The sequence below is a fragment of the Mastacembelus armatus genome, chromosome 11 (genome assembly GCF_900324485.2).
Source record: "Mastacembelus armatus chromosome 11, fMasArm1.2, whole genome shotgun sequence".
In the NCBI taxonomy this organism is placed as follows: domain Eukaryota; kingdom Metazoa; phylum Chordata; class Actinopteri; order Synbranchiformes; family Mastacembelidae; genus Mastacembelus; species Mastacembelus armatus.
Genome location: NC_046643.1, coordinates 21412516 through 21426055, shown reverse-complemented (window position 1 = coordinate 21426055; position 13540 = coordinate 21412516). Strand labels below are relative to the sequence as shown.

General features: G+C 40.0%; 1 protein-coding gene and 1 pseudogene across 1 annotated transcript; one reads left to right on the top strand and one right to left on the bottom strand.

The window, feature by feature from the left end:
* Nucleotides 1–147: 147 nt before the first annotated feature.
* LOC113125953 (uncharacterized) lies at nt 148–5901 on the bottom strand (annotated as a pseudogene).
* Nucleotides 5816–13185, top strand: LOC113125952 (H-2 class I histocompatibility antigen, Q10 alpha chain-like). The gene is made up of 8 exons (XM_026299634.2): nt 5816–5996; nt 7144–7416; nt 7709–7999; nt 8518–8802; nt 10330–10395; nt 10711–10737; nt 10940–10993; nt 11779–13185. The coding sequence occupies exons 1-8, from the start codon at nt 5942–5944 to the stop codon at nt 11820–11822; spliced, it is 1095 nt and encodes a 364-aa protein (XP_026155419.1). The 5' UTR covers nt 5816–5941; the 3' UTR covers nt 11823–13185.
* The last annotated feature ends 355 nt before the right edge of the window (nt 13186–13540 follow it).

Genomic DNA, 13540 nt, shown 5'->3' with positions numbered 1-13540 from the left:
CCAGGCCGACCAAGCCAACCGACAGATATCAGGCCTCGAATATGTTCGATGGCATCAGCACCAAGTAAGACGGAGCAGACGAAGTTCAGCCTGACTCTGTCTGTGCCAGTCCTGGAGACAATCATTCATGAACTGCCCCCCCCCCAATTAAGCAGCGATAATTATGATGACACTCTGATTCGATGGACTGCCTTGTTGGTTGTTGGTATTTACTGGTGGACATCCCTGTGCTAATGGCCTCCACAATGACCTTGGCACTTGGTCATGACGCCAGTGGTAATGCCTGTCTCCTAGTGCCCTTGGGCAGCAGGTCAAGATGTGCTCCAGCGATCGTCATCCCTGGCAAAGAGGGCACAGTGGAGTCTCAGTCAAGCCCCAGCGGAAGAGGTTGGACGGGCTTGTTAGGACATCGTACAAGACTGAATGAGGAACTTAATGCGGTGTGGCTCAGATCTCCATAGCTCTGTCCACGAAATCTTCCAGTCAGCTACCTTGTCCCATTGGGTCCACGCCCCCTGCTGCCGCATCCCTACTGTCCTACTGCAGCGGGCTTCCTTCACCCCTGCTTGGACCTCCTCCTGGATCAGCTGACGCTTTTCCTTTCCTTGGGACTTGTTGTAGTGGGGTCTTGTATTGCTCCCGAGATCTGGCCATCCGGATGCCATTGTTCCCACCAGCTCTCTATGTTGCAACCGTAACTCAGCCTGGTTGACTGCCACATGAGCCCTCCACTTCCTGCCGGTTCTTACTTTTGTGCTTTGGGAGGTCACTGGAGTCCCTGTACAGCAGCACCTCTCTTGCTCGGGGAACCATAAACTCCTCCGTCAGACTCCTGAAGGGCAGCTTCAGCTTGTTGTTCCTCCTGTACAAGGCGGTGCTGCTGAAGCTTCGCGGTAGGCCCAACCACTTCCGCAGGAAACAGCTGACCTTCCTCTCGAAGCACTCGACGGTGGTCATTGGCACGTCATAGACCAGCAGTGGCCAGAGGAGTCGCGGCAAAATGCCATGCTGGTAGAGGCTTTAAACTTGCCTGGTAGCCAGGTTCCCAACTCCTCCGTTGTTGCCCGGATTGCTGCAGTGTCCTTCAAGGTGTACTCATAGATCTTACCCAAGCTCCTAACTGGTTTCTCTCCCCCAGATGGAATCTGGATGCCTCCTAGTGAGAAACGAAACTGGTCTGTCACCTTCCCCTTCTTCACAACCAGGGACCTGGACTTGGCTGGCTTGAAGTTAATCCGGGCCCAGGTAATGTCATGTTCCAGGCCTTGCATCTACAGCTCGGGACTGATGTTGCAGTCACTGTCAGATCATCCATAAATGCTCTGATAGGGGGCTACCGCACACCTGAGTTGGTGAGTGGGCCTCTACACTCCACCTCTGCTGACTTCACCAGCATATTCATAACCAAGGCGAACAATATCACAGAAATAGTGCATCCAGTGATAATGCCCTTCTCAAGCCAATGGAAAGTTGATGTTCCTGTTCCGGAAGTGACTCTCAAACTGAAGCAGATATAATAGTCCAGTATGAGGTCCTTGATCTTGCCTGGAACGTGGTACTGGTCAAGCGAGGTTTCCACCAACTTGTGTGGAATGGATCCGTAATGCCTCCATTTAACCCTATCCTCTGTCTCCTCCTCACCCACACCAACTATCCACTCATGTCCTCCTTCACTACATCCAAGAACCTCCTCTTTGGTCTTCCTCTAGGCCTCCTTCCTGGCAGCTCTAACCTCAGCATCCTTTTACCAATGTATTCACTGTCCCTCCTCTGAACATGTCCAAACCATCTCAATCTGGCTTCCCTGGCTTTTTCTCCAAAACATCTAACATGAGCTGTCCCTCTGATGTCCTCATTCCTGATCCTATCCATCCTCGTCACTCCCAGAGAGAACCTCAACATCTTCAGCTCTGCTACCTCCAGCTCTGCCTCCTGTCTTTGTCTCAGTGCCACTGTCTCTAAACTATACGGAAAACACAAATGTAAAAAGTCACAGAGAGAGTTCGTTATTAATGGAAGGACAGCTCGAGGTCAAACTGCTGATAATAACGTAACTTCATTAATAATCATCAGACCTAACGTTAGTTTTACAGAGCTGCCAAAAACGTTTGATCAAACATATAATTATAAGGAATACAGTGGATATAAAAAGTCTACACACCCCTGTTCAAATGCCAGTTTTTGTGATGTAAAAAAATTACATCGAGATAAATAATTTCACAACTTTTTCCACCTTTCATGTGACCTATAACCTGTACAATGTAATTGAAAAACAAACAGAAATCTTTTAGGAAGGTGAAATAAAAATAAACAACTGAGATAATGTGGTTGCATAAGTGTGCACACCCTTTTATAACTGGGCATGTGGCTGTGTCCAGATTTAACCAATTACATTCAAACTCATGTTAAACTGGAGTCAGCACACACCTGTCACCAATTAAAGTGCCTCTGATCAACCCCAAATAAAGTTCAGCTGTTCTAGTAGGCTTTTTCTGACATTTTTGTAGCCACATCTTCCAGCACAAGCCATGGTCCGCAGAGAGCTTCCAAAGCATCAGAGGGATCTCATTATTCAAAGATATCGGTCAGGTGAAGGCCGCAAAAAAATTTCCAAGGAATTAAATATTCCATGGAACACAGTGAAGACCCTCATCATCAAGTGGAGAAAATATGGCACAACAGTGACATTACCAAGAGCAGGACGTCCGTCCAAAGTTGATGATAAGACGAGAAGAAAACTAGTCAGGGAGGCTGCCAAGAGGCCGACAGCAACACTGAAGGAGCTGCAGGAATTTCTGGCAAGTACTGGCTGTGTAGTACATGTGACAACAATCTCCCGTCTTCTTCATATGTCTGGGCTATGGGGTAGGGTGGCAAGACGGAAGCCTTATCTTACAAAGAAAAACATCCAAGCCCGGCTTAATTTTGCAAAAAGACATCTGAACTCTCCCAAACGCATGTGGGAAAATGTGTTATGGTCTGATGAAACCAAGGTTGAACTTTTTGGACATAATTCCAAAAGGTATATTTGGGGCAAAAACAGCACTGCACATCACCAAAATAACACCATACCTACAGTGAAATTATTTATCTTGCTGCCATTTTTTTACATCACGAAAATCTGGCATTTGAACAGGGGTGTGTAGACTTTTTATATCCACTGTATATCTCTGGGTTGTTTGGTTTTCAAACAATGATTTTATCGCACTGGTAGAAGTTATTGCCATAAATCATATATATAATCTAAAATACAGGCCTATTGTGTCACGTGACCACGAACTTCAAAACAACAAATAACCAGGAAGTTTCAGTGGTGCGTTCACTGTCTCTTACAGATGTTAACTTTTCTTTCGGAGCTGTGGTAACACGTTGTGTACTGTACAATACATATTATAATAAAAAAAATCTTATACACATATAAAATACGTCCAGCTGAACTTACTGGTGAAATATGTTTGTGTTATATAATTTGTAGAGATTTGTATAATGCAGGGTGTTACCAAGGAAATTGTCACAGTTTAATTGTGATCAATTCATTAAATATTCCTGAAAAAAATTTCCCTACAGTTGATTGTTTTTTTCGTAATGATAAACTAATTATTTAATGGTTGCAGCTTGAACATTCATTTCTGTGTAGCAGGAATGCCTAAACCATAAAACACTGCAGAAAACCCAGTTTCTAATACAGTATTTTTTATAAGAGAAGTACCAATAAACAAAATGCTATTTGTTGACTTGTTTAAGCTCCAGTCAGTCAAATGGTCTCACGTAGCGACGTCCTAAAAAAGTTAAATGCAAACTGTCTAGTTAACGAGCAGTCCGTGAATGCTGGTCCTTGCGGGCAGACACGGTCGACTATTGTTCCCCAGCTTCAAACAAACAGACGGTCATTGCTCGCGGCCAATCGCCGTCGTCCCTGTCCAGCTTTCAGCTAACATAGATCTGATGTTTCTCTGATCTGATGGTCAAAAACAAAGCAGAGCCATGATGTTATTTTAACTGCAGCCTCAGTCTATTTACTGTAACGTCATAACGCTGCTAAGTTATGCTGTTAAATTATATTCTCATGTTGTTTCAAGTCACATTGGGAATGAGATTTGTGTTGTATTGTCTAGTGCAGCTGTTGTTGCACAAGGTCTAACCTTAACTACAGTGTGTTTACTTCCTTCTAATGCTCTAAATGTGACTGAGCTGAATCTAGTTGTGTTAAACAGCTGTACAGCTTTATGTCCCACACTGACATGACATTTGTCACAACATGCTGATTTTCCAAAGTCCACTGGTGCATTTGTGTGTTACCAGAAATATCACAGACACTAGTTTGTCAAAAACAAGCATCCATAATCAAACTAGGCAGTTGGAAGTCCAGCTTTTGTACCAGGTGTTATGTTATTTTATTCAGCCTGGAAACAGAGCAGCACCACAGCAAAATAAGTGTCATGATCTGTATCAGAAGGTAAAGCTGGACAGAGTGATAGGAAGTCATCTTAAAAGGGGACACATTCTTTGGATTTGCTGTTCAACTATATTACAGACTGAGAAATGTCCGATGCAGCTGAGGGGACAGACGTCTGTGTTTGGAGGAACGCAGACATGCAGCTGTGGTTTCCATATAAACCACACAAAATGTATGTCACAAAATGATCATGCCTGTTGTGTTTTGTATGACTGATTGACAACGTGCCACGTAAGGTTACAGGTTTTGGAGGGTCTGATGGTGCCCCCTCAGTGGTTCCTCTGATTCAACTGTGACGGCCCAGGCTGTTATAAAGACACCGTCACCTGCTCCCAGACCCAGGAAATGTATTCAGACGGCCTCTCCTCTGTGTCTCCCTCCCTCTCCTGTGCTGGCAGCCACCTCGGCCTCCTCTCCCAGGACCCCTGGCCGTCACCCCAGCAGTCCCTGAGCAACGTCAGGTAGGTCTTTTTGCCGCAGGTTGTACTGTGTCATGTGTGCTGTTTTTCTACTTGTGATGGTAAGATTACTTTTGATTTCCATTGTATTACTTTGTTCACTAGGCTGTGGATGAGCGTGGTGTAGGGCGGACAGCCTGGCAGAGTACTCGGTGAAACTGAGGACCTAAACTGGCCTTGATGCTCAGCAACCAGCAGGTCACCACCACCAGTTTTTTGTGCTATTAAATTGATTTTATTATATTACATTTTCACATTATAATATTGTATATATTGATGTTCTATATTGATTTTAATTATGGATATAATATTTTTAGATTGTAATAAAGTTTGGATTACATTTTTAAAGCATCTTTCAAGTGCTCTAATCCTTTATATCTTAGTATTACTTTTATTTAACACAGATTTTTTTAAAAACAAGTCAAATATTCAACTTATTTGATAGTATACAATGACTAGAAAAACATTTAAAACATGTAAAGTCATTCTTACATTCTTATTGTTAGTTACATGTTAACACAATATGCAAACATTCAGCAGCAAAACTCTTAACGTCTGGCTGTAATAGAATAGATGAAATTAATATTTGTAAAGTTAATTATATGGAATTACAAAGTTTAATGACACTTAGTACGAGTTGGAGTGAAACAAACACATGCCGCGTCGGGGATTGAACCGCTAACCTTTGGATCTATAACTTCCCCTGCTGTAGTGCAGCAAAGTGTTAAATTTTGTCTCAAATCTTACAATAATCCAATGAAAATTGCATCTGTCAGTGTCAATTTGGTCAGACGTTCTGTAAGAGTAATAAAAACCCTGTATGAATTTCGTTCTCTTCAAAATTTCCATTTTTCCTCCTCCCACTTCTTCCCACTTCTTCCCATTTCTTCTCATTTCTTCCTCCCTCTTCCCCTTTCCTCCTTCGTCCTGCCCTGAGAAAGGCTTGTTCCCCAGCTTCCCTGAAGTCCAGGTTTTTTGGTCAAACATCGTTTTTAGGGGAGAGAGAAACGTCCACGTTGTGTTGAAAATGTTCGTGTTCACGTTTTTGGCTGTTCTGGGGACAGGAGTGACGGTTAGCGGCGGTAAGTTGAGAGTTTTGACACTTTAATGTGAACCTGCTCAAAAGCGAAAGTAAAATTTTAAAAAGTAGTTTCCTGAACTGACATATGGCCATAACTTTGAGCACAGTGTGGGAAAAGCATTTGTTTTCATTGTTCATGATGCTCAAGTGACCAGGTTGATTTATTAGTTCTGGAAAGTTATGAAATCATGTTCTGAAACTTTTAAGACGAACAGGTAAAGGTGGGGCTGTTACAAGTTCTAACAGACCCAGCGGCTAAATGATTATAGTCACATACACACACACTTCAGCTAATGATGACAGGGGAAAACCTTTCATTTCCAACACGTAATTACATGCAGGATAACGTTCCTCAGTAAATGTGTCTGTGCGTCCGACACACCCAACACGGGCACGATGCTCCCACCACAAAATCCACTTTTAATGAGGAAAGTTAATGTGCACGTCTTAGCCTGAAGTTTGGTCTGAACTGAATGCAAATGACTTGTTGCACATATTTGTTTACACATATTCTTAGACTGTGGCCCTTTGAATTACAGCAGGGTCTGTCAACAGACATCAGGATCATGACAGGTACCCTGCAATACATCAATCCTGTTTTTTCCCCCAAAACATATTAGGATTGTGATGTGCATGGAATAATGTAATTATAGAAAAAGAGAGTTTAAAATGACAAATCTTGTTTTGTTTTGTTTTTTTAAATTATAGTCTGATGGCTGAAAAGAAATTGAACCCAGTATGGCAGTATTTCACTCAGCCAACATCAGGGAAGGCCAAGTGCAATATCTGCCAGAGGTTGCTGAGCATGGGAGCAGAAAAAGCAAGGACAAAAAATACTACAAACATAACAATAATACACTTTTTATTCCTGGGCACTTTTATACCTTGTGAGATGAAGGGGGAAAATTAAAATCGGCCGAAAGAATCGGCATCATATATCGGCCATCGGCTGCCTTGATTTCTAAATATCGGCATCGGCCAGACAAAACCCATATCGGTCGACCTCTAGCCGTGACCCCAAATATCTTTTTGGGTTTCAAGTCTTTTCTTCTCTGCTTCACATGCACAACTATAGTTTCTGTGATTTGGGCTCTGAAAGCTTTCTGCCTTCTCTAATAAGCATCTGTCTGTTTTTCTGTGATCTTCAGGGAAGCATTCCCTCAGTTACATCTACACTGCCCTCTCCAGACCTGTCGAGCTCCCGGGTATCCATCAGTTCACAGCTATGGGTCTGCTGGACAACAGGATGATCGACTACTTTGACAGTGACAACCCAAAGAAAGTTCCCAAACAGGACTGGATGAAAGAGAAGCTTAAGGAGGAGTACTGGACCAAAGGAACACAGTCCCGCCAGAGCAAGCAGCAGTGGTTCAATGTCAACATCAAAATCCTGATGGAAAGAAAGAGACAAAATGATACGGGTAAGCTCCATGAAATGTGACGGGCTTTTGATTTGTTTGTTCCAACTTTCTCATGATAGAACCTGAAGTCAGGAGCAGGTCATTAGTGCTCAGTTATCAAACAACATCACTTTAATGAGATTAGTTACAGTATCTTGTATTTTTGTATCAATAATTATTTGCAGCTTCTTTTCTGTACCAGTCCTTTTAATGTTTGAGCAGATCCCCACACACATTCGATCTTGGCTGTAGATAGCTGTGGAGTTCTAATCTTTATGTTTTAACCCATTTGTTTCACTGTCCTGCCCTTCAGACATTCATGTCCTTCAGTGGATGGTGGGCTGTGAGGCTGACGAGCAGACCGACGGTGACCTGACGTACAGCCGTGGTGTGTACATGTACAGCTACGATGGAGACGACTTTCTGTCCTTTGATGACGCCCATGGAGTCTGGGTTGCTCCGGCTCCAGAGGCTCTAGAGACCAAGAGGAAGTGGGATGAGGTTCAGGTGCTGAAAGAGTACACCAGAGGCTACCTGGAGAAAGAGTGTGTACAGTGGTTGACCACGTTCATGAAATATGGCTCCGAAGAATTAAAAAAAGCCAGTATGTATGACAACGATTTCTGTTTTCATAAACCTCATCAGTAAAAAGTACACAGGGCACTTTAATGAAGAGATTAATCAGTAAGATGATCAAATGTGGAATCAGGTTAAGATCTTAAGATCTTCACCTTTTCTTCACTTACAGGGCAGACAGCTGGAGCTGATGTTTCATTAGAACCAGCCATGATTCTACAGACCAGTGTGTCTTTGTTAAACAGTGTTTGACACGGGCTGCAAGTGTCGAACTATAGAGAGAACTGAAGATCTATAGCCCTGAATGTAGCATGTTGCTAATTTTAGCATCAGTCCAGTGTGGTTTTGTGTCAAACTGGTGTCTTAATTAGAAATATATATTGGGCCAGTTTATTGTAGTAGATGTAACGATTGATTGTCTTTATGAGGAGACATTTGAGGATGTCAGTGGTACAAACGGTTGATATATGTTGTGACACTGGTCTGTAGCATTCTGCTATGCCATCACTCTGTAATCATGAACTCACGTCATGTTTTCTTTTTCAGGTCCTCCAGACGTGTATGTGTTTGCAAAAGATGCCAGGGTTCAGTCAAACGTCGTTCTGACGTGCCTGGCCACAGGTTTCTACCCCAAAGACATCATCCTGTCCATTAAAAGGAATGGCCGTATTCTGGAGAAGATTGACGGGCTGGTGTCCTCGGGCGTTCGGCCAAATGAAGACGACACCTACCAGAGAAGAGACAGCGTGGAGATTCAGAGGAGTGACGTGTCTAACTACACCTGTGAAGTCATTCACGAGGCCACAGGTGTACGGGTTCAGAAGGAATGGGGTAAAAAACATTTTCTCATTGATGTTTTATTTCCTTTTGTCTTTTTGCAGCGTTTACGTTACTGCAGGAGGCTGCAGGTAATGTCTGAAACAACCGGCTAAGGCTCTTACTAGAGTCGCCACAGTAGTTTTAAATTCAGGTTCAGGGAACATGTCAGAGTTTACTTGAGCTAAAAGCTTGTGATCAGATATTAGTTTAGCAGAAGGTCTGGAAAGTTACGGTCAAACCTAGAAAAATGACATCCAGTTTGTCATAAATCAGAATCATGTGTTTAATTACAGGACAGGCTGCGATCAAAAGTTTTTTTGAGTGAACTGAATATAAAAAGTAATGTAAATGTATAGCAAAAAACTTCTATGTAGGTATTAGTTAAAACTAAGACTTTTCAATAAGCCTGTAATAAATATTAAGATCATAATGATTTCTCCATCCATGTATAGTTTTATAGTATAATATATAATATAGTATAATAGTAGTACTGAGCGTTTTAGTTTAATATTGAGGTCTGTTGCTTCTCTTAATGCATCATTATTGTTATATTTGGAACATTATTAGATTAGGGATTATTACGTTAAGAACTACGATGCAGAAACATTCAGTGTATTCAAGAGAACCTTACAGCAGAGACAATGGGGGAGGGTTTCACACCTGCTTTGTGCCTTTCTTGAACTAGATGTGACATAAATACTGTGAGATTATAGAAGTTTGTTTTATCTACAGTTGGAGATTTAATTGTGCAGTTTCCTGTAAATTATCATTGTAATTATCTCATGAAGTCCATAAGTAAATAAGAGGATTTATCGTTGAAACTGTTTAGTATTGTCAGTGTAAAAGTGTGAACGACTGATTAATAGTGAATATTTAGGCTGTCTGCATCAATGTGATTATTTTTGGTGTTTCATTCACCAAACTCACCATAACTGGCTGATTTCTCATTTTTTAAAATAGTTTTCTCAGTTGAGTTTAGAAAACAAACACATGCTGTATAATTTATGCATCACAATGTAAAACACATAATGCTGTGAAAGTGGCTTTTAGTCATGTGACCTGACTGTAGGCGTCACATTCGTTTACACTCATGAACATTTTGTGCATCTGTAGTCCAGATGTAAACACAGGTTGAACCTGCTGTTAGTCTGAACTGATTGTGTGTTTTAATACATACATGTTATTGATATTAATATTTGGAGCAGAGCAGGAAGAGAGGCTTATAGTTTCCTTATTACATGGTGAAACACTCACTGCAGATTTTTTAATCTTCCAGTAATGACTAACACTGAAGACTCTGCTGTGAGATTTGTCCATTTTACTGGGTCCATCATAGAACAGCAGATTTCCTGAGAGACAAGCCAGTGATTCTGTCCTCCAGACATTGAGATAATCACATAGAAATGTTCTTGCAATGAGATGAGTTTATCTGTTCTTGTATGTGTGGGGACTGTCTTTATTCACAGGTAGTACAATTTTTATAGTTTTACGAACTTAATCTTAATCTTAAAATCTTCCTCTGTGCCTGTATTTGTTTAGGCTCTTCTGCACGAAGTCAGATCACCACTGTGGAACAACAGGTTCTGATGAACGGTCACAAGACAAGTAAATTTCAATGTTACCTAATGAAATTGTGTTTGATGTTTAAAAGACACTCATTAACAATATGAAGAGCATTTACAGTTGAAATATGCCCAAAGTCTGTCTTCAGTACCCAAATTATTTACAAATATGTTTTGGTTTAGTATAAAAAAACCAAATCCCATGGTTCTTATGACCTGCTCCTACAGTGTCACTTTGATGTACGTCATTTTGTACAACAGCCACTGACTCAAGCAGTGTTCCTTAATTCTAATAGTGTTACTCAGATAATAAAATATGTTCTTGCAATATATCTGTTAATTCTGTCTTTGTTCACAGATTCCCCGGATGTGGTTGTAGAACCAAGTAAGTACTTTATTTCTCTGCACTTCAATGGGAATGGAATGGGAATTTAATTTTTCAAGATTCACAGTGCTGATTCTTTTTATATGTGTGTAAATAAATGTCCGAATTTCAAATGTAGTGAAAAAAATAATTGTTTAATAGATGCATGTTTTTATAATACAGATTGATGTTTAATTCTTCCTCTCTGCTTGTGTTTGTGTAGCAAACGGCCCCATCACCCCAGAACAACAGGCTCTCATGACTGACCAAAATAAAGGTAAAAGTTTAATGTTACGTAATTAAATTGTGTTTGATGTTTAAAAGATACTCATCATCATAACCATATCAAGATATATTGTCAGGGTTAATGTGCCATTCACTTTTATATAATTGTAATAAACAAGCTCATTTTTAATGTAATGAAGTTTCAGATCTGTTTTAAATGTCATCGCACATAAAAATAGTTTTAGTTTTATTTATTACGTGTAGTAAACTTGTTAATGGCTCATGGTCTGATGATAAAGTGTTTAAAACCTGTCTTTTATAAAAAGACAGGTTTTTGGCCTTCCTTTCTAATAATAAACATGGTCTTTACTGTTTATTGCTATAATATGGACTAGTACAGTAACTGTGGTAGCACTGATAGGGCTTTTAAATCTGTACCCACGCTTCCTCTGACAACTGATGGTCTAAAGCACATTAAGGTGTCACAGATTAACTCCTGAGGAGGCTCACCTGTGACCTGAAACCAATCCAGAGGATCTGATAAATGAACGCCATGAGTGTGCCAAGCTGTCCTCAAACCATATGCAGCTACTTGAGACAGTCTAAAATATACAACATCATCTTTTACATATTTTGATATGTGTTCTTTCATAGACAGTTTGCAATATTTCATTCATTCAGGAACAATGAGGCAAAGTTATGTGTTTGTAGGTTTGGCCAGAATAACAGAAACACTGTTGCTGGAGAGATGTGATGTAAACTTAAAAAAATAGAAGCAATAAATCAGTAAGTTTATGTAGAAACTATGGAAATTAACACATTTGTTGATTCCTGCAGGCAAGAGTTCCACTCCACCACCTGAAACTGGTGACCATGCATAAACCAGGCAACATGGAGATTGAACCTGAAGTGTGAAGAGCTGAAATTTCATTAGTTAAAATCAGTGGATACATTCATCATTTGTTCTTCACACCTGAACCTTGTTAATTCTTTAAATAACCATGTGTTTATTTCTTTTGGTCTGGGCTCAAATCATACGTCACATGGAGCTTTGGGAACTTGTTTAAAAATTAAAATAATGTAAATTTGAAAGAAAAGATTTAGTTTTTAATTAAAAGAGCAGGAATGTTTCATTGTAGTTGTCACTGCTCTCAGATCAGTCTTTTAAAATGAAATCTTTATGACTGAGAATGAAATAAGTAATAAGTAGTCTGAAAGTAATAAAAATCAGTTTCATAGGATCTTGGTAAATAAATGTTCTATGGATATAAAAGAACTTTTACAGGAGTTGAAAGAAGAAATTGCAATGAAAATAAAAGCTGAGGTCTGTTGTACTTTACAGGCCTGAATGGTGAAGTGATGGTTAATAATTGATCAGTTTAACTACTGATGATCTTATGTTTAATTGCTTTGATTGGGTGGTTTAACTTGATTCTGCAGTGAGTTTAAAAATTGCTTCAATGTATTTTAGCCAAAGTAGGTAAAAACATGATTTTATGTGTTTAAAACATTTTGTAAATATTTTACTGAAGTTTTCAGGCGAAATATATTTTCATGCATCAAAATGCAGCTACACAATGAATGAAAACAGGTGGAAGATTTATGGAAAAATCTGAAATGATACAAACGTGTGTCTGTCAGGATGAAATATCTGATTGACTGTTTGCAAAAGCAAAAATATTTGCTTCGGTGCCTTCACTGCATCTGCCTCTGAAACATGTCATGTTATTTTCTGTTGTGCCATTTTAACCCTGGATTTGTTGCTTCTTATATTATGTGTTTGTCAAAAAGTGTATTACACATGAAATGAGGTGGGTTGACTTAGACAAGTCCCAGTGATGAACTTGTTCAAACATTTTTACAGAAATGGAACCAAACAAGTTTCAGATAATCAGTGTAAAAAAAATCAATCAGTTCTAAAGTCTCTAATTTATTTGTGCAATAAGATGATGTGGACTGTAAGACGGACAAATATCAGGTATTTGTTTCTAAAGTTCAAATCAACTTCTGATTGATGCACTTATGTTGTAAGTATAATACTCTACATTGTGAGTAAATGTCATTGGGGACAGTAGAAGGACAATGAATTAATGTGAATTGTTTTGTACTGCAGAATCAGAATGAGGACATACTTTATGCATATTACCTGTTATGGTTCGGTTTCATATGTGATTAACTTTGATATGTGGTGTATGAGCTTTATGTTAATGTCCACTGTAAATAAACAGAAAAACATTCTGAGATCATGGGTGTCTCTTTCTCAGTCAGGATCCTGGTGCAGTGTTTAATTTCCTCATTCGTACAGTTCACATCGACAAGCAGAACAGAAACGAGAAGGAAACATTAGTTTGTAACCTCAGCCTGAAATACTCCACAGGGTGTTTGAAAGGAGCAGCAAGAATTAGGAAGATATGATTTATTTGTCCTGCACCATGGTGGATCAGTGGTTAGCACTGCTGCCTCACATCAAGAAGGTTCCTGGTTTGAAACCCATCAGGGGCCTTTCTGTGTGGAGTCTGCATGTTCTCCCTGTGCTTGTGTGGGTTTCCTCCCACAGTCCAAAAACATGTATGTCAGGTTGATTGGTGACTCTAAATTG